The sequence below is a fragment of the Coregonus clupeaformis genome, chromosome 6, assembly GCF_020615455.1.
Source record: "Coregonus clupeaformis isolate EN_2021a chromosome 6, ASM2061545v1, whole genome shotgun sequence".
Lineage (NCBI taxonomy): Eukaryota > Metazoa > Chordata > Actinopteri > Salmoniformes > Salmonidae > Coregonus > Coregonus clupeaformis.
In genome coordinates this window covers 50,181,693-50,205,796 of record NC_059197.1, presented here as the reverse complement: position 1 = coordinate 50,205,796, position 24,104 = coordinate 50,181,693, and the positions used below count along the sequence as shown (strand labels likewise).

The window sequence follows — 24,104 nt, the reverse complement described above, 5'->3', positions numbered from 1 at the left end:
GTGTTCCAGTTCCCACCAATATCCAGCAACTTCACACAGCCATTGAAGAGGAGCGGGACAACGTTCCACAGGCCACAATCAACAGCCTGATCAATTCTATGTGAAGGAGATGTGTCGCGCTGCATGAGGCAAATGGTGGTCACACCAGATACTGACTGGTTTTCTGATCCATGCCCCTACCTTTTTTTTAAGGTTTCTGTGACCAACAGATGCATATCTGTATTTCCTGTCAATTTAAATCGATAGATTAGGGCCTAATTTATTTATTTAAATTGGCTGATTTCCTCATATGAACTGTAAATCAGTAAAATCTTTGAAATTGTTGTATGTTGCGTTTATTTTTGTTCAGTATAGAACTTTCACATTCCACATGCACATCAATCTTTTTAAACAATCTCCTTCACTTTGAGACATCTATAATGTTGATGTTTTTCCGACCCCCCTTTACATCAATAATGAATATGTCTCCTCCAACAAAGCGAACATTGCCTGGCTTAATTGACAGGCTTATTTTAAAATAGGTCAATGAAACATCTTGATATATTGGAGCAGGAGGGAGGCCATTCATCTTAATCACAGAAACACCCCGAGGGAACACATCTCTCATCAAAACAGGAGCCTTCCTTTCACAAACAAAATAGCTCATGAAAAATGTAAATAATCGTTAATGAATTTAAGAAAACATCCACAGGCCAAGCATGTAGCTGGTGAATTAATTCTGGATGGTTATCTCCACCTTAGCCTGTTATCTGAGGAAGCTAAGTAGAAAGAGATATTCTGTTTCCATCAAAATTCTCAATTAATGGTTATCCAAATGATCTCTGCAAGTATATATTTTTTGAAAGACAATTAACATTATAAACCTGTGAAAGGTGAGGGTACTATTGTACATCACTGTGTACTCACACGTTCAGGGGCTGCCATGCTGGCCACTGCGCCTTGGTTTTTATAACAGTCAGAACTTCATCACCCTGTGGAGAGAGAGATACATTATTTTGGTAAAATAAGAGAAAACAATGTGGAAAACATAGAAAGATACTCAACAGTGTTCATTCCTCTCTTTTGAAATGTAAAAACTTTCCAAAGTTGAGAGCTGTGAAAGTGTGCATCTTGGGACCAGAAGTGTCTGCAATTTTATAATGGCTGTTTTTCCACAAGAGGATAACTCTTGTGAATCACACAATTCACAGTAGTTCAGCTGAGCTGGCCAGTCTGGGGGAGCAGTGTGTTACCATGGCAGCATTGTCACCTCCTGCTGAAAAATTAAAGGGCCAGTAGCAAACAGACCCTTTTGATGTAAAACTAAGTAGGGATTGTTGTTGCGCTATGAGACAGTTTGGTGTCTGACATGAAAAAAAGGAAAAACAGCACGGTAGAGATCTGTGTTATTCAGTTCTCACACATTTCAGAGTAGGCACACACAGACACATGCACCTGCCCATACACACACACACACACACACACACACACACACACACACACACACACACACACACACACACACACACACACACACAATGTAACATTTCGTAAACAGATAAAGGAATAGATAGGCACAGGTTTAGATATGAGACACACTCTTTTACTTTGAAAAGATCTAACCACTTCTACCTCACTAGTGGAGTGTGCCCTTCTGGGACAGCAACACTCAGCCTCTTTTTGGGACGTGGCCTACAGGCTTGCAAAACATTTTTTTTTAAATGGTTGACTGATGGTTCCGCAATCGCCCTGAAAGTCTTCTTCTCTCTGGGGCTTACTGTAGAAAACAAGCCTGTCTCCCACTCAGAGCACCTCAGGGCTGACCAGCTTTTGCCCTCTGAATTACTTCTTCAAGCTCTCCAGTTTTGGGCCACACTCAAGAGACCCACAGCCTTCATTTAAAGCTCAAAGTATTTTTCCTCAATAAGTGAGTGTTGTGAGAATAGTCATGGTGTCATACCAGCAAAAAGCTCAAAGCAGATGCCTGTGATTTCTGTTTGTCAGTGTCCTTCTACACTACAGTCTGTCTGTCTATCCTGATGATGTGTACTGTATGTCTCTTGGTAGGGAGGATAATCACCTGTCTGTCTGTCTGTCTGTCTGGCCTGATTTGCTGGTCTCTGCTGTCTCTACTTCACAGAACCACCTTGAAGAGGATTTTTAGCACATCCTGAGGACTAAGGGAGTCCATCTACTGACATAACCACAAGTTTATCTGCATGTCTGCATGTGGAACCAACTCTAAACAGAAGCATTGTTATTAATGAAAATCACAGTAGGATAAACCATCTCATTCTCAATGGAGGCATTTGTGTTGTGAATAGTTAAATCCAAACAGATTTTATGAGTTTTCAGAGGCAGAGCCATGCAGTATACAGCTCATGTAGACCTGGCTGTGATCCAGGCCTCCCTACAGTCTTGTATGTACACTGAACAAAAATATAAACGCAACATGCAACAATTTCAAAGATTTTACTGAGTTACAGTTCATATAAGGAAATCAGTCAATTGAATAAATTCATTAGGCCCTAATCTATGGATTTCACATGACTGGGAATACAGATATGTATCTGTTGGTCACAGATACCTTTAAAAAAAGGTAGGGGCCTGGATCAGAAAACCAGTCAGTATCTGGTGTGACCACCATTTGCCTCGTGCAGCGCGACACATCTCCTTCACATAGAGTTGATCAGGCTGTTGATTGTGGGACATTTTCAGCTTCCAGGAATTGTGTACAGATCCTTGCGACATGGGGCCGTGCATTATCATGCTGAAACATGAGGTGATGGCGGCAGATGAATGGCCTCACAATGGGCCTCAGGATCTCGTCACGGTATCTCTTGTTTATTAAACTTACCATCTATAAAATGCAATTGTGTTTGTTGTCCGTAGCTTATGCGTGCCCGTACCATAACCCCACCGCCACCATGGGGCACTCTGTTCACAAAGTTGACATCAGCAAACCGCTCGCACATACGACGCCATACACGCTGTCTGCCATCTGCCCGTACAGTGGAAACCGGGATTAATCCGTGAAGAGCACACTTCTCCAGCGTGCCAGTGGCCATCGAAGGTGAGCATTTGCCCACTGAAGTCGGTTATGACGCTGAACTGCAGACAAGTACGCATATGAGCTTCCCTGAGATGGTTTCTGACAGTTTGTGCAGAAATTATTCGGTTGTGCAAACCCACAGTTTCATCAGCTGTCCGGGTGGCTGGTCTCAGACGATCCCGCAGGTGAAGAAGCTGGATGTGGAGGTCCTGGGCTGGCGTGGTTACACGCAGTCTGTGGTTGTGAGGCCGGTTGGACGTACTGCCAAATTCTCTAAAACAACCTTGGAGGCGGCTTATGGTAGAGAAATGGCAACAGCTCTGGTGGACATTCCTGCAGTCAACATGCCAATTGCACGCTCCCTCAAAACATGAGACATCTGTGGCATTGTGCTGTGTGAAAAAACTGCAGATTTTAAAATGGCCTTTTTATTGTCCCCAGCACAAGGTGCACCTGTGTAATGATCATGCTGTTTAATCAACTTCTTGATATGCCACACCTGTCAGGTGGATGGATTATCTTGGCAAAGGAGAAATGCTCACTAACAGGGATGTAAACAAATGTGTGCACAAAATTGGAGAGAAATAAGCTTTTTGTGCATATGGAAAATGTCTGTGGTCTTTTATTTCAGCTCATGAAACAAGGGCCCAACACTTTACATGTTGTGTTTCTATTTTTGTTCAGTATAATTGAAGTGGTAATGTGTATATATTGAAGGAGAGGGTGTGAGTGTTATTATGGGAGGAGGAGGAGGAGGAGGAGGGGGGAGGAGGGGACATTAAAAGCCAATGGGAGGCGGGATGGGGCAGCTGCTGCACCGAAGGGGATGTTTTACACTTCACACAGCTGCCTGCCATGCTGACCCTGACCACAGTGCGTACAGAGGGATAGAAAGATGGAGGACAGGATGAAAAGAGGAGAAGAGGCTGTTGGTGACATCATTGCCCAGGGCACACAGTGCCACGGTCAGAGGCTGCAGAGGGAAATGTCCCTGGAAAGGTCCCTCTCACATTCCCATATACCACAGCTCCAAAGTACTGGAAATCTGCTACACAAACAGAGTGACTCAGAGTTAATCTCTAACTTGTCTCAGCAAACACATTTACTTTTTAATCATTATTGCTGAATGGGAGCTCAATGACACACAGTGTGTCACCACTTTAAGAGGGAGCTAAACTGTAGCTAGGTTTTTCTTACATTCTTTGTAGCCTCCCTTGTGGCCTCCCTTGTGGCCTCCCTTGTAGCCTCCCTTGTAGCCTCCCTTGTGGCCTCCCTTGTGGCCTCCCTTGTGGCCTCCCTTGTAGCCTCCCTTGTGGCCTCCCTTGTAGCCTCCCTTGTGGCCTCCCTTGTAGCCTCCCTTGTGGCCTCCCTTGTAGCCTCCCTTGTGGCCTCCCTTGTAGCCTCCCTTGTAGCCTCCCTTGTAGCCTCCCTTGACTGAGTTTCTCTCAAAGAATATGTCTTAGTCTTTGTCTTCACTCTTACCTTTGCCCTCCCCGAAATCAAGCACTCTTATCTTTTCCCTTTACAAAGTTTTTCTCTTTTACTGATTTGTCAAGTTGATCCTATAGGCTGACCAAATGTGATGCCCTGTCCAGTGTCCAGCCTCCCAAGTCCCTAAACGGCCCTGTCTGTCTGTCTCCAGCTACAGAGGATTCTGGGCCAAAGCGTTGCTCAGTAATTGATTTGATTTCAGTGAGGTGCCAGTCACTCCCGCAGGCTGAGAGGTACTGAGTGGCAGGGCCTTGAGCCCCTTCTAACCACACTGCTCTGCCCAATCACATCATTCTCGGAGGCAGGCAGGCAACGGCGGATGGGTGAGACCAGCAGACAGAGCAGCTCAGCCATCTCGCCAGCTAGGCACTCTGAGTACCCAACGTACCCAGCAGCATACTCCTGCCACCGCCGTTGCCGCAGCCGTCTGGTGCCCGAGCACAATAAAAAGACATTGGCTTCGTTGCACAGCAGCGGAAGAAATATAGTCAAATCTTAATAACGTAAAATGAGCTGGGAGCCTCTGGGATAGTCTGTGTAGGCCTAATAAAGAATAAACCCTGTGCATCCTCCTGACATTCTAATAAACTGCCCTTTCAATTTCATTTCAATGCAAATCATTTTTAAATATTTGCTGTTAATTATTATAACTTTAATCCTTAAATTAGACTGGCAAAAGGTCATTGTTCTTAATTAGACTTCCTGCCAATCCCCTGTGTCCTGCCTATTTCATTATAGCCAGATTACCAGTGTACTGTAGCTTCCCTAATCGTATGTGTGGGTTGATAGAGGTTGCTTGATTTCACACCAATTAAGAGGATATACGTATGTAACATTACAGTATATGAGCTGGTTGAAAAGCTTTACATACAGTATCATTGACTTTCCAAGTTAGGTTAAAAAGTGTCTCCTGTCACGTGGAATATTCGAAAGAACAAGGAACCGATTTGTAAATTGATTATTTGTTTGATATCAACAATGACATTCATCTGTGTCTCTCATCTAAAGTTCTTGGCTCTCACATGAGTAATTTATGCCTTACTACTGTACTGTACAGATGTAGGATCTTAATTTGATCACCCTGTTGCAGGAGAACTTTCCTGCAATGCAGGAAATGTAAAACTTGTAGTGTAGTGTGTGAAAAATTTATCAACCCCTACAGAAATGTCCATTAATTATAATCCACATAATAACTCACATTTCTTGTTGCTGCATGATTATTAGCTTGCTGTAGCAAACAGGATTAAGATCCTACATCTGTAAATCAAATGAGGGAATATGAAATACATCAATACAGAATGGGAGCACTAAACCAGGGTTAAATGACACACACTGAATATGGCACAGCAAGTCCAGAGCCTTAGAAGGAAATATCTATACTGAACAAAAATTTAAACGCAACATGTAAAGTGTTGGTCCCATGTTTCAAGAGCTGAAATAAAAGATCCCAGAAATTTTCGGTGCACACAAAAAGAGTATTCCTCTCCAATTTTGTGCACAAATTTGTATACATCCTTGTTATTGAGCATTTCTCCTTTGCCAAGATAATCCATCCACCTGACAGGTGTGGCATATCAAGAAGCTGATTAAACAGCATGATCATTACACAGGTGTACCTTGTGCTGTGGACAATAAAAGGCCATTCTAAAATGTGCCGTTTTGTCACACAACACAATGCCACAGATGTCTCAAGTTTTGAGGGAGCGTGCAATTGGCATGTTGACTGCAGGAATGTCCACCAGAGCTGTTGCCAGAAAATTGAATGTTTATTTCTCTACCATAAGCCGCTTCCAACATCATTTTAGAGAATTTGGCAGTACGTCCAACCGGCTTCACAACCGCAGACCACGTGTAACCACACCAACCTAGGACCTCCACATCCGGATTCTTCACCTGCGGGATCGTCTGAGACCAGCCACCCAGACAGCTGATGAAACTGAGGAGTATTTCTGTATGTAATAAAGCCCTTTTGTGGGGAAAAACTCATTCTGATTGGCTGGGCCTGGCTTCCCAGTGGGTTGACCTGTCTCCCAAGTGGGTGGCCTTGTGCCCTCTCAGGCCCACTCATGGCTGCGCCCCTGCCCAGTCATGTGAAATCCATAGATTAGGGCCTAATTAATTAATTTAAATTGACTTATATGAACTGTAACTAAGTTAAATCGTTGAAATTGTTGCATGTTGCGTTTATATTTTTGTTCAGTATATATGTATTATACATGAATAAAATCAATACAACATGCATATGATTCCAGACTCCCTCAGCTCAATATTGCAACATCAAAGGATCTGGATAATAGTGTAGCACTTACTGTGGTTTCTGCATGTACAGCAGGGCTGGGGTCAATTCGAATTGAAGGCAGTCAGTTCAGGAAGTAAACTGAAATAACAATTAAAAACCTGAATTTTTTTTATCTATTTTCAATGACCTTTCAATAAACTGAGTAGAAACTATTTATTTCAAAAGTTTCTCCATTTTAAAATGTTAAATTAAAATCACTTCCTGAATTGACTGCCTTCAATTCGAATTGACCCCAGCTCTGCAGTTCAGTGTGATGCATTTTCAATTCACTCAACTCTCTTATAGGATGTACAAGACCTTACGTAATCTGTGGGATGCAAGACAGCAAGACAATGTGCTTACATGTGTGTGGGGTGTCTTACATTTATTTTTGTACTTCCAAAACTATTACATAACATTGATTTTTTTTTTTCATTTTTTTTTTTCAGACTGAGTGCAAGGTTAGCTCTTATGCATAAACAGCATTTTTATATAATCTATATAAACTGTTCACTTTAGTTTAGAGTAGGAGACTAAGACCAGCTCCATGTCTGTCTGTCTGTCTGTCCTGCTTCATTACATGGTATTTCTCTAGTCTAAACAGACAATGCAGTGTTGTCTGTGATCTGTTGTCATCAGACCAACATTCATGATCTGTTGTCATCAGACCAGCATTCATTATCTGTTGTCATCGGACCAGCATTTATTAGCTTGGCCTATGACTCCATTTAATTAGCCAAAATAAAAATAACATTGCAGATATGGTAGAAGAAGAAGAAAGTTTGCATAAGACAGATACTTTAAGATGATGTTTGGTTCCTTAAAACTTCGACATTATATGTTTTCAACATACTTCAAACTATTTAACATGACCATGAATAGAAATACACATATTGTGTTCCCATATTTGTCTTTAAAGTTGTTAAAGTTTCAAAGCATTTTTTGACCCAGTAATGGACATTTCAAACATGCATTCGGGTGCAATTTGACAATTAAAATACACAGCTAGCATGTTCCATCCATATTATTTTTTGTTGTTGTGTATTTTACCTCCTTTTTCTCCCAAATTTCGATCTTCTCTCATCGCTGCAACTCCCCAACAGGCTTGGGAGGCGAAGGTCGAGTCATGCGTCCTCCGAAACATGACCAGCCAAACCGTGCTTCTTAATACCCGCCCGCTTAACCCGGAAGCCAGTTGCCTCAATGTGTCGGAGGAAACACAGTTCAACTGACGATTGAGATCAGCCTGCAGGCGACGGCCCGCCACAAGGAGTCGCTAGAGCGCGATGAGCCAAAACCCTCCCCTAACCCGGACGACGCTGGGCCAATTGTGCGCCGCCCTATGGGACTCCCGATCACGGCCGGTTGTGATACAGCCCGGGATCTATCCCGGGTCTGTAGTGACGCCCCTAGCACTGCGATGCAGTGCCTTAGACCGCTGCATCACTCGGGAGGCCCATTCCATCCATATTCTAGTGGTCATACACCAGAACAGCCTCCCTCCCATTCCCCTGGAGGTTGCAGGAGAGTTGAGGGGAACTGAGAGTCTGGTAATTGCTTTGACCTTCAGTTGAGTTGACTTTACTCAACCAGGCCAGGCAGGCAGGCAGGGAAGGCTGGCAGGCTGCCTGTCCAGGGAATCATCTGACTGGGAGGGATGTTGACCCCAGTGACCGCCCGGGGTGAGCTGCTAGACACAGGGTCACAATACATGACTTGTCACACTCCACACACACTAGTTGTGCTTGAGTTGAAATACAGTGCCTTGCAAAAGTATTCATCCCCCCTTTTTTCCTATGTTGTTGCAGTACAACCTGTAATTTACCCTTTTTTCCTATGTTGTTGCAGTACAACCTGTAATTTAAATATATTTTTATTTGGATTTCATGTAATGGACATACACAAAATAGTCCAAATTGGTGAAGTGAAATGAAAGAAATAACTTGTTTCAAAAAATTCTAAAAGATAAATAACGGAAAAATGGTGCGTGCATATGTATTCACCCCCTTTGCTATGAAGTCCCTAAATAAGATCTGGTGCAACCAATTACCTTCAGAAGTTACATAATTAGTTAAATAAAGTCCAACCTGTGTGCAATCTAAGTGTCACATGATCTCAGTGTATATACACCTGTTCTGAAAGGCCCCAGAGTCTGCAACACAACTAAGCAAGTGGCACCACCAAGCAAGCGGCACCATGAAGACCAAGGAGCTCTCCAAACAGGTCAGGGACAAAGTTGTGGAGAAGTACAGATCAGGGTTGGGTTATAATAAAACATCCCACGGAGCACCATTAAATCCATTATAAAAATTGAAAGAATATGGCACCACAACAAACCTGCCAAGACAGGGCCGCCCACCAAAACTCACGGACCAGGCAAGGAGGGCATTAATCAGAGAGGCAACAAAGAGACCAAAGATAACCCTGAAGGAGCTGCAAAGCTCCACAGTGGAGATTGGAGTATCTGTCCATAGGACCACTTTAAGCCGTACACTCCACAGAGCTGGGCTTTACGGAAGAGTGGCCAGAAAAAAGCCATTGCTTAAAGAAAAAAATAAGCAAACACGTTTGGTATTGGCCAAAAGGCATGTGGGAGACTCCCCAAACATATGAGCTTTTTGGCCATCAAGGAAAACGCTATGTCTGGCGCAAACCCAACACCTCTCATCACCCCGAGAACACCATCTCCACAGTGAAGCATGGTGGTGGCAGCATCATGCTGTGGGGATGTTTTTCATCGGCAGGGACTGGGAAACTGGTCAGAATTGAAGGAATGATGGATGGCGCTAAATACAGGGAAATTCTTGAGGGACACCTGTCCAACTTGAAGGACCTGGAGCAGTTTTGCCTTGAAGAATGGGCAAAAATCCCAGTGGCTAGATGTGCCAAGCTTACAGTGAGGGAAAAAAGTATTTGATCCCCTGCTGATTTTGTACGTTTGCCCACAGACAAAGAAATGATCAGTCTATCATTTTAATGGTAGGTGTATTTGAACAGTGAGAGACAGAATAACAACAAGAAAATCCAGAAAAACGCATGTCAAAAATGTTATTAATTGATTTGCATTTTAATGAGGGAAATAAGTATTTGACCCCATCTCAATCAGAAAGATTTCTGGCTCCCAGGTGTCTTTATACAGGTAACGAGCTGAGATTAGGAGCACACTCTTAAAGGGAGTGCTTCTAATCTTAGCTTGTTACCTGTATAAAAGACACCTGTCCACAGAAGCAATCAATCAATCAGATTCCAAACTCTCCACCATGGCCAAGACGAAAGAGCTCTCCAAGGATGTCAGGGACATGATTGTAGACCTACACAAGGCTGGAATGGGCTACAAGACCATCGCCAAGCAGCTTGGTGAGAAGGTGACAACAGTTGGTGCGATTATTCGCAAATGGAAGAAACACAAAATAACTGTCAATCTACCTCGGCCTGGGGCTCCATGGAAGATCTCACCTCGTGGCGTTGCAATGATCATGAGAACGGTGAGGAATCAGCCCAGAACGACACGGGAGGATCTTGTCAATGATCTCAAGGCAGCTGGGACCATAGTCACCAAGAAAACAATTGGTAACACACTACGCCGTGAAGGACTGAAATCCTGCAGCGCCCGCAAGGTCCCCCTGCTCAAGAAAGCACATATACATGCCTGTCTGAAGTTTGCCAATGAACATCTGAATGATTCAGAGGAGAACTGGGTGAAAGTGTTGTGGTCAGATGAGAACAAAATGGAGCTCTTTGGCATCAACTCAACTCACCGTATTTGGAGGAGGAGGAATGCTGCCTATGACCCCAAGAACACCATCCCCACCGTCAAACATGGTGGTGGAAACATGATGCTTTGGGGGTGTTTTTCTGCTAAGGGGACAGGACAACTTCACCGCATCAAAGGGACGGGGCCATGTACCGTCAAATCTTGGGTGAGAACCTCCTTCCCTCAGCCAGGGCATTGAAAATGGGTCGTGGATGGGTATTCCAGCATGACAATGACCCAAAACACACGGCCAAGGCAACAAAGGAGTGGCTCAAGAAGAAGCACATTAAGGTCCTGGAGTGGCCTAGCCAGTCTCCAGACCTTAATCCCATAGAAAATCTGTGGAGGGAGCTGAAGGTTTGAGTTGCCAAACGTCAGCCTCGAAACCTTAATGACTTGGAGAAGATCTGCAAAGAGGAGTGGGACAAAATCCCTCCTGAGATGTGTGCAAACCTGGTGGCCAACTACAAGAAACGTCTGACCTCTGTGATTGCTAACAAGGGTTTTGCCACCAAGTACTAAGTCATGTTTTGCAGAGGGGTCAAATACTTATTTCCCTCATTAAAATGCAAATTAATTTATAACATTGTTGACATGCGTTTTTCTGGATTTTGTTGTTGTTATTCTGTCTCTCACTGTTCAAATAAACCTTCCATTAAAATTATAGACTGATAATTTATTTGTGAGTGGGCAAACGTACAAAATCAGCAGGGGATCAAATACTTTTTTCCCTCACTGTATAGAGACATACCCAAGAGACTTGCAGCTGTAATTGCTGCAAAAGGTGGCTCTACAAAGTATTGACTTTGGGGGGGATGAATAGTTATGCACGCTCAAGTTTTCTGTTTTCCTGTCTTATTTCTTGTTTGTTTCACCCCAAAAAATATTTTGCATCTTCAAAGTGGTAGGCATGTTGTGTAAATCAAATGATACAAACCCCCAGAAAATCAATTTTAATTACAGGTTGTAAGGCAACAAAATAGGAAAAATGCCGAGGGGGGTGAATACTTTCATATGCATGCAGGTATAAGGGAAAGGGGAAGGGGATTCCTAGTCAGTTGTACAACTGAATGCATTCAACTGAAATGTGTCTTCCGCATTTAACCCAACCCCTCTGAATCAGAGACTTGCAGAGGGCTGCCTTAATCGACATCCACGTCTTCGGTGCCCGGGGAGCAGTGGGTTAACTGCCTTGCTCAGGGGCAGAGCGACAGATTTTTACCTTGTCAGCTCGGGAATTTGATCCAGCAACCTTTAGCCAAGCTTGGATCTGTCTTTTATAAAAATGTAGGAAGATAAGCAGTAAAGATTCTATCTGGTCTTGGTCATAGGCCTGTCTGATTGACACTTTTTGCAGTTTTTTGTAACACTTTATTGTAAAAGTTGTCTATAGTCATATGCTTTTATCTATAGAAACATGTAAAATACATGTAGCCTAACTGTAGAGACATGCTTTACCATACCATCCACGTACATTCATGTCTCAGGTGCTGTAGCTACCGCCATCGGGGATGGCTAAATGTGAAATGTAAAAATATGTGATTCAGCCTGTTAGGACAGTCATAACCACCTAAGCCACTCAATGTAATGATCTTGTCCTCGCTAGATTGGAACTCTGAACTACGTGAATGGAATGTGACGGTAGATATAACGGAGTCAAACAATTACAATAAAGGGGGATGAGAACCCAAGTCACCCCCTTGTCACGCGGAAAATATAATTCACAAATCATCTATAACAAAGGTAACAAGGTCATATCAAAGGCCTTTGGAATGTCTCACTATCAATAAATCGGCCTGCCAAATGTTTAATTAAACAAACAAATCAACAGCCAGGCCTATCTGATAGTGGTTTTGGAGGGATAGTTCACAGCTTTTTCTCCATGCTTTTGAAGCATGGCTTACTGATACAATCTGTTTCCAGTAACATTGCTACATGGGACAATGGTACACTACAAAGGCCCTAGGGCTAGGAGAGTGAGAGGGGCCATGACAGTGGCATAGAAAGGGTGTAGAGGGGAGGAGATCCTATGAACTGAATGAGCCTTGGCCTGAGCCTGAGCAGAACCTTTCTTAGGGCTAGAGTAACACGCACGTTGCTCGTTGATCGCTAACATGTTACAGCGCTAAGATCAAAATCCTTTGGTCTTTCATTGTTGTGCTGTTCATTAGTATCTCTTCGACATCAAGCATGAGGGTTTAGCTACCTGCTCATTCATCTTCACAGAAAATTCCTCAACATGAACTGAATCAAATCCCTCGCCATCAAAACCTTAGTACTTCTTTCGATTACAAGATATTCCTTTTAAACAATGGAGATCGGGAGCTTTTATGGCTAGTTGATAGGAGGACAGAGCTGCAGCTACTACCAAAAAGAGTTTTGACATTGCAAGCTTCCTCAAGTTTTCCTTTAAACTTCTCATGTACAGAATATATTGTAACAAACGATGTGTCCAATAACACACTAGTAAGAAAAGAGAAACAAGACGTTCTGTCTGTTACCATAATAAAGAGCGCTTCCTCCTGCTCCGATCTTTACAATTGATTTTCTGACAGAGTATTTCAGCTTCACCTTCAGTGAGGCCAACAGACAGACACCCTGTGCCGCAGCAACACTCTTTCATCAAAAAGTTAATTCCAAATTCAGGGAGCTTTAAGACTTTTCAATAGGATATATTTATTAGTTGAATTCTAATGAATTCTAAATTCGGATAATCAATAACATAACCTTCTCTTCCGGCATCAAAATCAGGTGTTTACGAAAACAGAGAAATCAGGTTCTATTTAGCAGTTGAACAGTGCTTTATCAGAGAGAGAAGCTACACCTATGAATAATACACACTTGATTGGTGGCAAGTCCTGTTGATATTAGCTATTAATATCTGTACGTCATCTATAGGCCGTCTTTTACATAAAAAAAAACAAAATATTTATTTGTTTTATTTTTATTTGTTTAACAACAATACAATACAATACAGACAATACAAAATGGCCGCTCTATAGGCCGTCTTAAAGTATTTCAAGAGCAGCCATTAACTAAAAGAGAGGACAGATGTAGGATCTTAATTTTATCACCCTGTTGCAGGATAACTTTCCTGCAATGCAGGACATTTTAAATGTGTAGTGTATTTGAGGTTTAAAAGGCTTCTGAAGTTAGTTATTTCCACTTTGAAATTGCACACTTCATTGTCCCTTACGAAAAAAGTATCAACCCTCTACAAACATTTACATTAATTATAATCCTAATAATAATTCACATTTCCTGTTGCTGCAGGATTATTTTGCTGCTGTAGCAAATGTGCTCAAACTAGGCTCCTACATCTGTATTACGGGTGAAATATTGGACCCTCCACTCACCACTACCATAACAAAGGAGTAAGGGATCAATGGGCCATGGAGAGCCTGTCTGAGTCTCTAAGCATTGATGTCAGATTGAAAGTGTGCTATCAAAGGCATCAGACATCAGACGTGACAGAGAGTTGAGAGATAGTCATCCCTGCAAATATTCTAATTTCAGCGTGAGGGTGTCCTGAACAGGAGGTGATATGGCTGGAGTCTTTAGGTAACGGTTTTAGACATTCTGAGAATTATGTTCAAGAATTGCAGCTAATGCAAGTCACCAAAATCCCCCACCGGTGTCAATTTAACCTCATTAAAATGCAAGACTAATTTCCTCTCATTTTGGAAACTCATCATTAGCTATTAGTGAGATGGTAGCTTAGGGGTCCGTATGAAGGCCAGTGCTCTCTCTCCTCTCTCTCGTATCCCCACTCTATACATTACCCAGACACCACTGACACATGTTTTTAAGAAGTGTGTGCTTCTCTCAAATCCTCCCTCTCAACATCCCTACACACACACACAAGCACGCGCACACGCACGCAAACACACACACACACACACACACACACACACACACACACACACACACACACACACACACACACACACACCCTCAACCATGTCTGCCTACCCAGCCACCATCACTATCCGCAGCTCATTGTGGCCAATCAGCTCCTTCGTTTGGCCTGACTGCTCTGCACCAATTAGGTCAGCTCAGTGAGTTTGTCTGTCAACAGCCAAAGCTCTCTACACACCTACCTCCATCTGCACTCATCTGCTCCCACAAATAACTTACAACCACTTTCCCATGTCTCTAGTCAGTGATATCTTACTCCAGTTCACTTCACCAGTGCTCTCTGAGACAATATATCCCTTTTACAATAACAGTCTGAGGTTGGCCTAGGGATACAAACAGGCAGACAAACACATCAAAAAGAACAACACTGAAGTGAGAAGTATTCTTAAATTAGACTTGACAGTAAAGGTTTGTACTTGTTTGGTTTCTAAGACAATATGAAAATACACTTACAGTGCCTTCAGAAAGTATTCATACCCCTTGACTTATTCCACTTGTTACAGCCTGAATTAAAAAAGGATTAAATGTATAATTTTTCTCACCCATTTACACACAATACCCCATGATGACAAAGTGAAAACATGTTTTTAGAAATCTTAGCAAATGTATTGAAAATGAAATGCAGAAATACAAGTATTCACAGCCCTGAGTCAATACTTTGTAGAAGCACCTTTGGCAGCGATTACAGCTATGAGTTTTTCTGGGTTAGTCTCTAAGAGCTTTCCACACCTGAATTGTGCAACATTTGGCCATTATTCATTTCAGAATTCTTCAAGCTCTGTCGAATTGGCTATTGATCATTGCTAGACAACCATTTTCAGTCAAAACTGTAACTCCTTCACTCAGGAACATTCACTGTCTTCTTGGTAAAGCAACTCCAGTGTAGATTTGTCCTGCTGAAAGGTGAATTCCTCTCCCAGGGTTTGGTGGAAAGCAGACTGAACCAGGTTTTCCTCTAGGATTTTGCATGTGCTTAGTTCCATTCTATTTATTTTTTATCCTGAAAATCTCCCCAGTCCTTCTCGATTACAAGCATACACATAACATGATGCAGCCCCCACTATGCTTGAAAATATGGAGAGTGGTACTCAGTAATGTGTTGTATTGGATTTGCCCCAAACATAACACTTTGTATTGAGGACAAAAAGTGAATTGCTTTGCCATTTTTTAAAAGTATTACTTTAGTGCCTTGTTGCAAACAGGATGCATGTTTTGGAATATTTATATTCTGTACAGGCTTCCTTCTTTTCACTCTCTCATTTAGGTTAATATTGTGGATTAACTACAATGTTTTTGATCCATCCTCAGTTTTCCCTATCACAGCCATTAAACTCTGTAACTCTTTTAAAGTCACCATTGGCCTCATGGTGAAATCCCTGAGAAGTTTCCTTCCTCTCCGGCAACGGAGTTAGGAAGGACGCCTGTATCTTTGTAGTGACTGGGTGTATTGATACACCATCCAAAGTGTAATTAATAACTTCACCATGCTCAAAGGCATATTCAATGTCAGCTTTTTTTTTTTTACCAATCTATCAATAAGTCAAATCAAATCAAATTGTATTTGTCACATGCTTACTTACAAGCCCTTAACCAACAATGCAGTTTTAAGAAAAATAAGTGCCCTTCTTTGTGAGGCATTGGAAAACCTCCCTGGTCTTTGTGGTTGAATCTGTGTTTTAAATTCACTGCTCGGCTGAGGGGCCTTACAGATAATTGTGTGTGGGGGGTACAGAGATGAGGTGGTCATTCAAAAATCATTTTAAACACTATTATTGCACACAGAGTGAGTCCATGTAACTTATTATGGGACTTGTAAAGCACATTTATACTCATGAACTTATTTAGGCTTGCCATAGCACAGGGGTTGTATACTTACTGACTCAAGACATTTCAACTTTTAATCTTAAATTCATTTGTAAACATTTCGAAAAAGTCCACGTTGACATTATGGGGTATTGTGTGTAGGACAGTGACAAAAAAATCTAAATTAAATTTTAAATGAAGGCTATAACACACTATCATTGTATGATAATGCATAGAACACCTTCAGGCGTGTGTAGGTGGATAGCTACAGGTTCATGTACTCTAGAGTTTACATCTTGGCAATTCCTTCCACTGATTATTATCTGATCATTATATGATAAACAAAAAACACAACCACATTATAATGTGTATGAACTGTATTATAGACTATATTCACTCTCAATGTTATAGATACATTAAATAGGTGAGTTTGAGAGTGAGGAACTGTGCACTTTCAGTGGAATGAAATGTTTGACATGCCGACACAGACTGTCCTGGAAATGCTTTTGTTATGGACTCTCACAATCCTACTGCACCATGAGACAATAGCGGCCGTGGAGAGATTGTGTAGTGAGAAAGTCCAGGCTGTCACCCAGACCAGTGTGTGTGTGTGTTGACTGTCAGCTTTCTTTGTGTGTGTTTGTGTGCGTGCCTGGGTGTGTGTGTATGCTGTCAGGCATCTCGCTGTGGCACAGGAGGGAGGAATCCAAAGAGAAAATGAGGGGCAGATTACTGTCAACAAGGCCTTTGGATAACAGGGTTAATTTACATAGGAAAAACATGGCTGCCAAGGGCTGTTATTGAAAACAGATTGATGAGGGGACCCTCATGAATTAAAGAAGCTCTGAGCATAATGTGGCTTTATTGTGTTTACAGGGCTCCGTGTTAGAAGGACTTTAGGAGCTGGAGGGATCTGGCCATATAGCCTACTATTCTCCTACTATTAGAGACAGAGACATTCAGTACAATCCCTCTGGGGAACAAGCCAAGAACCATGTTGAATGTTTCTAACAACAAAAACTCACCAAGTGAACCTTCATTGCATTACAAAAGCCTAGGACACTGACACTCAGCACACACTGTCAGTCACACAACAGTTATTGTTGTGCACAGCTCCAGCAAAAGCTCCCGGTACTTTAGCAGTATACTGATGTCGTCACAAGTACAAACACTTGGGATTCCCTTTGAAGAGAGCTTTACTAAGCAGAAGTTCATTCTTTTAATGTGCTTTAGAAAATGTCAAGATGTGAGCAGATTGGAAGAGATGCTTTCAAGCCCTCCCTGGATGCTTCAGGTTTCCTCCTCTTCAGTGGGATGTGTATGGGAGGCAATAAAGGCTGAGTTTGGCTGTGGGAGAGGTCTGCAGCAATTTCTTCTGAAGCAGTCAAGTATTCAGATGAAAGTGAAGGAAAGCTATGCAGGCTGGCATGCCCCCTGCCCCCTGCCTTCATCCCCTCCTCCCAACCCTCCCGTGACAATCTCAGTGAAATGAAGCCTTCAGAAAAAAAGACAGATAGTCAAAATGACAGACAGAAACGCTTAGGATGTGTTTATGAGATGGAGGAAAGACATTCCAGTCAAAAGGAAGGGAGTCTGTGAAGTGTCTGGAGAGGAAAAGATACAGATGCACTTTGTCGACTTCCAGACTGACGATAACTGAAAGAAACTCTAAACTTTGTTTACAGCAAAATCGGAATTGTCCATGAAATGGTCTGAAATGTTTGGGAACTAATTTACAGGTTTCTGTCCAGGAAAAGACCCTGTGTGTTTGCATAGCTAGTGCATGTTGCCTATGACATTTGCATATAACCTCCAGAACCATACAGTGCTATATCGTATGACACTGTTAACATACTGCTCTACCACTATAGGAAATCTGCATGCTCTGTAAAGCTATGCAAACAAAACAATCTACATTTCCATTCAATATTAATGTGAGTATTCTACCAGGTAAACAGCACCGGTCGGATTAACCCCAGCAATATTGTTTCCCTGTGCACACCTGTGGGTGCTGTGAGGCATATCTCTCCTCCATGCCCAGGATTAGAGATTTGTTAGGAAATCTTGGGCTTTGTCCTCCATATTATCAGCGCTAATGCCCCACTGGATGTTTGAGATTCCCCTGTAATCCTGGGCTTACTGGAGCCCATGAACTGTGTGCCTTTGGACAAGACTTTCTCCCCTGGTGTAGTGGTGTCCACCAGGCCTCAAAAAAGTACACTGGCAGAGTGGACAGAGTCAAACATGGGTGCATAGGCTACATCCTAACTTTTATATATAACTGTGAAGGGAAAGCCTCTCTCATCCCCTGCAAAAGCATTTAAAGTGTGTGGAGGGCACAAACAAACACGTTTGACCAATTGTAATGGAATGTGTATAGCCACTATAGCCAGACTGTACAAAGATGAGTTGGATCCACAGTTCTGCAGAAACCAGATAAAGTATTCGTCAGCATAACTATGTGTCTAAATTCCTCAATATTAGCGTTTTTGCTAGTTCCTCTTTCACAGTAGAAACATAAAAAGAAGCATTTCATGTGCATTAATTACAAACTCATATGGGATCTGTAAATATTAATACAACATTTAAATTACGAGCCTAGTTTAGCCATGGAGAAAGCACTGAGCTATATAGAGAGAAAGACAGGATCCTTTCTGGCTAGCCATGATTGGCTGAGATAATGCAGGGGTTGGACATGCCGAGAGATTAGTTCTGATTGGTCTGTCATGTCACAGGCTTCTGTCTGTAACAGAATGTGGGCTTCCCTGGTCTGTATCCTGTATATGAACGTTTTCTGAAGTGAAAATGGTGAGTGATGTCAGAAATCAAATCACAGTCATGAGATAAGCTCAAACAATAAACAGCAGATGGTTGGGATATGATTACAAAGCACTATAGTTTTATATCACAGGAGGTTGGTGGCACCTTAATTGGGGAGGACGGGCTCGTGGTAATGGCTAGGATGGAATAAGTGGAATGGTATCAAATACATCAAACACATGGTTTCCAGGTGTTTGATGCCATTCCATTTTCTCCGTTCCAGCCATTATTATGAGCTGTCCTCCCCTCAGCATCCACTGTTTTATATCTATTTTTCAAGCGACAATCATTGCTGGTTGAGGAAACTTTCATATAAAACAAAGTATAGAAACGTATACCTCAGTAAAAGGCAATTCAATTCAGTTTCAAGCCATGTCATTGTTTATCAGACTATGCCAGGTTTTATTGTACAGGGAAGTATATTGTAAGATCAGCCTCACAAGCCAAGAAAGGGGTTAGGCCTGTCTTTCAAATACTGATGTCTCTGTGCAAAATCGCAAAGCTGAGCTGACAGGCAACCAGACACTGCCAGTTGGTTGAAATTAGACAATTGTTCCTCGATAAACTACTGGAACACCTCTCAAACAATGCAGCAGTCTACTCTGCGGTATCCTGCCCGAACGTGCCCAGCGAGCAGAAGATTCACAAAGGGAAGAATCCTGTGGCGGCCGTCCAAAACCCTGATAGCTTAAGACTGTCTGTAAAAAGCATTAGGCAATATTTCCCCTGTCATGTAGTGTGGACTGTTAGGGCTAGCAGGCGTGGTGGAAAGGCCGGGCTGACAGAAAGAGCTCCCCAGAGATCGCATTTACTTTAAAATTGCCCCAGCTCTAGATTGAGCTGACCCAAGCCTCTTGAGGATGATATAGCGGGGGATATATAGGGGGATATATAGGGGGATACAGTATATGAGATATATAGGGGGTGATATAGAGGGGGATATATAGGGGGATACAGTATATGAGATATATAGGGGGTGATATAGAGGGGGATATATAGGGGGATACAGTATATGAGATATATAGGGGGTGATATAGAGGGGGATATAGAGGGGGATATATAGAGGGGGATATAGAGGAGAATATAGAGGGGGATATAGGAGGCTACAGAGGGTGATATAGAGGGTGATATAGAGGGGGATATATAGGGGGTGATATATAGAGGGGGATATATAGAGGGGGATATAGAGGAGAATATAGAGGGGGATATAGGAGGCTACAGATGGGGATATAGAGGGGGATCTAGCGGGGGATATACCGTATGACAGTGATGTCCTGCCGATGTTGTAAGCACTTTCTTCACGTTTTCCTGCTTTTTTTGCAACAAGCAATGCAACTAGAGACAACATACTCCACAGGAATCTTTACTCACAACTTATAGCATGGAAATGTAACATGTACAGTTCAAGTCGGAGGTTTACATACAGTGGGGAAAAAAAGTATTTAGTCAGCCACCAATTGTGCAAGTTCTCCCACTTAAAAAGATGAGAGAGGCCTGTAATTTTCATCATAGGTACACGTCAACACTGACAGACAAAATGAGGAAAAAAATTCCAGAAAATCACATTGTAGGATTTGTAATGAATTTATTTGCAAATTATGGTGGAAAATAAGTATTTGGTCAATAACAAAAGTTTCTCAATAATTTGTTATATACCCTTTGTTGGCAATGACACAGGTCAAACGTTTTCTGTAAGTCTTCACAAGGTTTTCACACACTGTTGCTGGTATTTTGGCCCATTCCTCCATGCAGATCTCCTCTAGAGCAGTGATGTTCAACTCCCTCCAAAGATTTTCTATGGGGTTGAGATCTGGAGACTGGCTAGGCCACTCCAGGACCTTGAAATGCTTCTTACGAAGCCACTCCTTCGTTGCCCGTGCGGTGTGTTTGGGATCATTGTCATGCTGAAAGACCCAGCCACGTTTCATCTTCAATGCCCTTGCTGATGGAAGGAGGTTTTCACTCAAAATCTCACGATACATGGCCCCATTCATTCTTTCCTTTACACGGATCAGTCGTCCTGGTCCCTTTGCAGAAAAACAGCCCCAAAGCATGATGTTTCCACCCCCATGCTTCACAGTAGGTATGGTGTTCTTTGGATGCAACTCAGCATTCTTTGTCCTCCAAAACACGACGAGTTGAGTTTTTACCAAAAAGTTATATTTTGGTTTCATCTGACCATATGACATTCTCCCAATCCTCTTCTGGATCATCCAAATGCACTCTAGAAAACTTCAGACGGGCCTGGACATGTACTGGCTTAAGCAGGGGGACACGTCTGGCACTGCAGGATTTGAGTCCCTGGCGGCGTAGTGTGTTACTGATGGTAGGCTTTGTTACTTTGGTCCCAGCTCTCTGCAGGTCATTCACTAGGTCCCCCCGTGTGGTTCTGGGATTTTTGCTCACCGTTCTTGTGATCATTTTGCCCCACGGGGTGAGATCTTGCGTGGAGTCCCAGATCGAGGGAGATTATCAGTGGTCTTGTATGTCTTCCATTTCCTAATAATTGCTCCCACAGTTGATTTCTGCAAACCAAGCTGCTTACCTATTGCAGATTCAGTCTTCCCAGCCTGGTGCAGGTCTACAATTTTGTTTCTGGTGTCCTTTGACAGCTCTTTGGTCTTGGCCATAGTGGAGTTTGGAGTGTGACTGTTTGAGGTTGTGGACAGGTGTCTTTTATACTGATAACAAGTTCAAACAGGTGCCATTAATACAGGTAACGAGTGGAGGACAGAGGAGCCTCTTAAAGAAGAAGTTACAGGTCTGTGAGAGCCAGAAATCTTGCTTGTTTGTAGGTGACCAAATACTTATTTTTCACCATAATTTACAAATAAATTCATAAAAAATCCTACAATGTGATTTTCAGGATTTTTTTTTCTGAATGTGTCTGTCATAGTTGACGTGTACCTATGATGAAAATTACAGGCCTCTCTCATCTTTTTAAGTGGGAGAACTTGCACAATTGGTGGCTGACTAAATATTTTTTTCCCCCACTGTACACCTTAGCCAAATACATTTAAACTCAGTTTTTCACTATTCCTGACATTTAATCCTAATAAAAATTCCCTGTCTTAGGTCAGTTAGGATCACCACTTTATTTTAAGAATGTGAAATGTCAGAATAATAGTAGAGAGAATGATTTATTTCAGCTTTTATTTCTTTCATCACATTCCCATTGGGTCAGAAGTTTACATACACTCAATTAGTATTTGGTAGCATTGCCTTTAAATTGTTTAACTTGGGTCAAACGTTTCGGGTAGCCTTCCACAAGCTTCCCACAATAAGTTGGGTGAATTTTGGCCCATTCCTCCTGACAGAGCTTGTGTAACTGAGTCAGGTTTGTAGGCCTCCTTGCTCACACACGCTTTTTCAGTTCTGCCCACAAACTTTCTATAGGATTGAGGTCAGGGCTTTGTGATGGCCACTCCAATACCTTGACTTTGTTGTCCTTCAGCCATTTTGCCACAACTTTGGAAGTATGCTTGGGGTCATTGTCCATTTGGAAGACCCATTTGTGACCAAGCTTTAACTTCCTGACTGATGTCTTGAGATGTTGCTTCAATATATCCACATAATTTTCCTTCCTCATGATACCATCTATTTTGTGAAGTGCACCAGTCCCTCCTGCAGCAAAGCACCCCCACAGCATGATGCTGCCACCCCCGTGCTTCACGGTTGGAATTGTGTTCTTCGGCTTGCAAGCCACCCCCTTTTTCCTCCAAACATAACGATGGCCATTATGGCCAAACAGTTCTATTTTTGTTTCATCAGACCAGAGGAGCAGTGGCTTCTTCCTTGTTGAGCGGCCTTTCAGGTTATGTCGATATAGGACCCGTTTTACTGTGGATATAGATACTTTTGTACCTGTTTTCTCCAGCATCTTCACAAGGTCCGTTGCTGTTGTTCTGGGATTGATTTGCACTTTTCACACCAAAGTACGTTCATCTCTAGGAGACAGAACGCGTCTCCTTCCTGAGCGGTATGATGGCTGCGTGGTCCCATGGTGTTTATACTTGCGTACTATTGTTTGTACAGATGAACGTGGTACCTTCAGGTGTTTGGAAATTGTCCCAAGGATGAACCAGACTTGTGGAGGTCAAAAAAATTTTTTTTCTGAGGTCTTGGCTGATTTCTTTTGATTTTCCCATGATGTCAAGCAAAGAGGCACTGAGTTTGAAGGTAGGCCTTGAAATACATCCACAGGTACACCTCCAATTGACTCAAATGATGTCAATTAGCCTATCAGAAGCTTCTAAAGCCATGACATCATTTTCTGGAATTTTCCAAGCTGTTTAAAGGCACAGTCAACTTAGTGTATGTAAACTTCTGACCCACTGGAATTGCGATACAGTGAATTATAAGTGAAATAATCTGTCAACAATTGTTGGAAAAATTACTTTTGTTATGCACATAGTAGATGTCCTAACCGACTTGCCAAAACTATAGTTTGTTAGCAAGAAATTTGTGGAGTGGTTGAAAAACGAGTTTTAATGATTCCAACCTAAGTGTATGTAAACTTCCGACTTCAACTGTACATTTGCATGTGTGCAATTTGTTGTGTTTGTGGGGGTTCTTACATTACGGACATTACATTAAATGTGTATTGTAAGCCATTAATAATACATGTAAATGTTGAATTACTCATTGCGTGTTGCCCATGTCTAATCTCAATGTGTTAGCTGCTTTGTGATTCATCGCATGCATGCACACACAAACACACACACACACAGACACGCACGCACGCACGCACACAGAGAGATTGTGTTGTTAAGCATTCCAAGGATGTCAATTGTATGCAAATGGCATGCACCATACTGTTAGAGGAAATGGAAAGTTCACAGCACTGTTACATCAGAGAACACTGAAGGCACTCACCACATTGTCTTGGTTAGAGGACAACATTACAGCATTAGCCATTTCATCAGGGTTCTCATTAACTTCATACTGTGAATTCGAAAATAGCTAGCACAATACAAATATTAGCATGATGGGGATCATCATAAAACACC

At 42.3% G+C, this 24,104-nt stretch overlaps 1 protein-coding gene across 1 annotated transcript in view; it reads right to left on the bottom strand.

The window, feature by feature from the left end:
• The window catches only part of LOC121532348 (spondin-1), a 94,842-nt gene that overhangs the window by 41,263 nt on the left and 29,475 nt on the right, over window positions 1–24,104 (bottom strand). The window contains exon 7 of the mRNA XM_041838282.2: window positions 907–971. Coding sequence (XP_041694216.1) covers window positions 907–971 — 65 coding nt within the window. The remainder of the gene's footprint in view (window positions 1–906; window positions 972–24,104) is intronic.